Source organism: Eschrichtius robustus, chromosome 11 (assembly GCF_028021215.1).
Source record: "Eschrichtius robustus isolate mEscRob2 chromosome 11, mEscRob2.pri, whole genome shotgun sequence".
Lineage (NCBI taxonomy): Eukaryota > Metazoa > Chordata > Mammalia > Artiodactyla > Eschrichtiidae > Eschrichtius > Eschrichtius robustus.
Window position 1 is genome coordinate 110,724,590 of NC_090834.1, and position 2,576 is coordinate 110,727,165.

Consider the following 2,576-nt stretch of genomic DNA (forward strand, 5'->3'; position numbering starts at 1 on the left):
GTTCAAAGGTCACTCCTGGCAGATCTAAAAACAGAGTGACAGTGGTGGCCTCGACAGTGCGCTTTCTGTACCCGAAGTAAACCGATATGTCCTGAGGAATATCTCCTGGGCACAAAGGGAGTGGGGCGCTGCAGGATGCTAGGAATGAAGCCAAGACCGGGAGCTTCCTTTAACTGGCTTCCAAAGCCCCAGGAAACCTTTCCAGACACAGAGATGCTCACCACCAAACCACAGGGGACAGTGCAAAGCAGGGTTGATGTCACAGACTGATGTCACCGGTTTTTAATACACGGAATAGCAGCAGTCACTTGTGACAACTTTTTGACAAGTTAAATAAACCCAGTGGAAGGGTCTCTACTGTTTTACCAGAAAAGTCAGGGTTTGGTGGTTTTTTTTGTTTGTTCGTTTTTTTCAGAAAAGTACAAAACACATCCACAGAGCCATAAATAATCTGGTGGCAATATATACACATTTAAATAATTAATTTAAATATCTTACACCTACTCTTGAGTTAAACTGTCCATCCGAAGAAAGTGCACCAAGGTGGCCCTTGGCACTCCCCTCCTGGGGGCTCTGAGGGTCACAGCCTGGGGAGGAAATGGGTGACCTTCATGGTGGGTGACACCCGGTTCCCCTTCTTGGTCTTCCCGTTCTTACTCAGGGCGATGAACATGCCGGGGTACCTGTAGCACTCGTAGGCGTTGTAGTTGTTGGGGAGGAGTATCTCTTTGAACTTGCACTCATCGGTGAAGAAAGGCTGGCGGGGAAGGAGAAGCGGTGTCAGGTGGAGCCATCTCTGGGCCAAGGGACCCCTGTGGGCGGGGATCAGGGACTCTTTTCTCTCCCAGTCCCACCCTGGCTTCGAGGCCTCTGCTGGGAGGTCAGGGTGCCAAGACCTTCGCAGGGTGATTAGAGGGACCCGGCCAGCTCGCAGCAGCCGCTGCTCCAGACACCTGCCCGGCACCTGGCAGCCAGGAAATTTCATCACCACTGCGTCCACCCTGAAGACTGCAGTCCTGCCCACCGGGACCGCCCCCGCCCCCGGCCAGGGGCTACAGTGAGGGGCTCCCAATGACACCCTTTGACCGACTGGCAAGTGCCCACTCAAGGGTGGCAGGAACGCTGTCCCTGTCTTGGGGCCGTGCCTCTTGTTTGGGCTGGCCCGGGGTCAGCCGCACTGCCTCAGGGCCTTGGAGGGGGTTGCTTCCAATCCTGTGAGCCCACCGCAGTTCCACATCCCGGCGTCGGGGGGCCTGGAGGCGTCACGATCCTGCCCGGCTGCTCGGCCGGGCCCCGCGGTACTCACCGAGCCGTAGAGCTTGCCCCTGCTGCTCATGGCCACGAAGAACCGGCTGGCCACGCCGAAGACGCTCACCACTCCCCGCTCCACGGGCGAGAGCTCCAGCAGGCCTGGGGGCGGGGCGCGGGTCATTCCCGGGCACGGGACCCTCGGCCATCGCCGCCCGACCTGGCCCCCTCCTCTGCCTGCGCGCCTCCGGGACGCCCACTTCTGGGGTGGAGGTGAGTGTAGAGGACCCGGGTCTCCGGCGCAGGTCGCCCCCGAAGGGCCCCCGGAGCCCAGCGGGCTCGCTCCCAGGGCCGGCCCAGCGGCGGCCGCGCCCAGTCCGGGACGGCAGGAGAGGGGTGGCCCCGGCGGCCCCCGAGTCCGGCCCCAACACGGGCGCGCGTCCCGGGCCCCCGCAGGTGCCGGTGGCTGCGCCGCGCTCCCAGTGCCCACGGGCGAAGGCGCTGGAATTCGTCACCCGGAGCCCGGACTTCTGAAGGCGGGGGAGGCGGGGCTCGGCCGCCCGGTTGCGCAAAGCCGGTCGCTGCTGCGACTCGAGGAGCCGAGCGCGTTTGCGTCCCCGGCGTCCCCACGCCAGAGGGACCGGAACCCGAGTCCGCCCCGGTTCCCAGAGCCCGCGGGCAGGTGTCAGCCGAGACCTTCGGGTTGCGAGTTGGAAGGGGCGGCCGCTGCCCCGGGCCCCGACCCTTCCCGCCCGCCCCGCCCCACTCACTGTCACTCGTGTCCGCGTGCACGCCGCCGATGCGGCCGTCTGGGAGCACCTGGAGGTGGAAGCCGATGCCCACGTTGCAGTAGAGCCTCCGCAGCCTCTTGATGCCCAGCAGGTAGTCCCCGGCGCCGCTCTGGACGGCAGCCTCCTTGGGCTGCGCGGCCACCGGCAGGCGCGCCAGCGAGCGCGCCACCAGGCTCTCCCAGCGACGCTCCAGCTCGGCCTCCAGCGTGCCGTTGGGTGCGGTGGGCGCGGCGGCGCCCCCTCGGCCGGCCCAGGGCGCCAGCACGGCCAGCAGCACCGCCGGGAGCAGCGCAGCCGCGGCCGCCCCGGGCCCCGCCATCCCCGCCCTCGGGCCGTGCGTCCGTGGGTAGGTCGGTGCGCCCGGGAAGCCGGGGGCCGAGCTGCGCCTGTGGGGGCTTGCGGGAGTGCACGGCCTGGGCCGGGGGCAGGGAGTGCACGGCCGGGGAAGAAGCCGGAGGCGAGCGACGGAGCCCCCAGGCGCCGGGAGCTACCCGGGCTGCATGGAGAGGCGGGCAGTGGCGGAAGGACGCACGGCCG

The 2,576-nt window shown here is 66.3% G+C and overlaps 1 protein-coding gene across 1 annotated transcript; it reads right to left on the minus strand.

Annotated features, from left to right (window-relative positions):
* Positions 1–580: 580 nt before the first annotated feature.
* Positions 581–2,358, minus strand: FGF4 (fibroblast growth factor 4). Its single transcript, XM_068556330.1, has 3 exons — positions 2,019–2,358; positions 1,307–1,410; positions 581–757 (listed from the first exon to the last, which is right to left on the minus strand). The coding sequence occupies exons 1-3, from the start codon at positions 2,356–2,358 to the stop codon at positions 581–583; spliced, it is 621 nt and encodes a 206-aa protein (XP_068412431.1).
* Positions 2,359–2,576: the final 218 nt, after the last annotated feature.

Bases quoted from the DNA above. Each gene is read 5' to 3' on its own strand.
- FGF4 (XM_068556330.1), bottom strand. From the start codon at position 2,358: ATGGCGGGGCCCGGGGCGGCCGCGGCTGCGCTGCTCCCGGCGGTGCTG. The intron at 1,411-2,018 runs GTGAGTGGGGCG...CCCCGCCCCCAG, and splicing joins GCACGCGGACACGAGTGACA to GCCTGCTGGAGCTCTCGCCC. The intron at 758-1,306 runs GTGAGTACCGCG...CTTCCCCGCCAG, and splicing joins GGGGCAAGCTCTACGGCTCG to CCTTTCTTCACCGATGAGTG.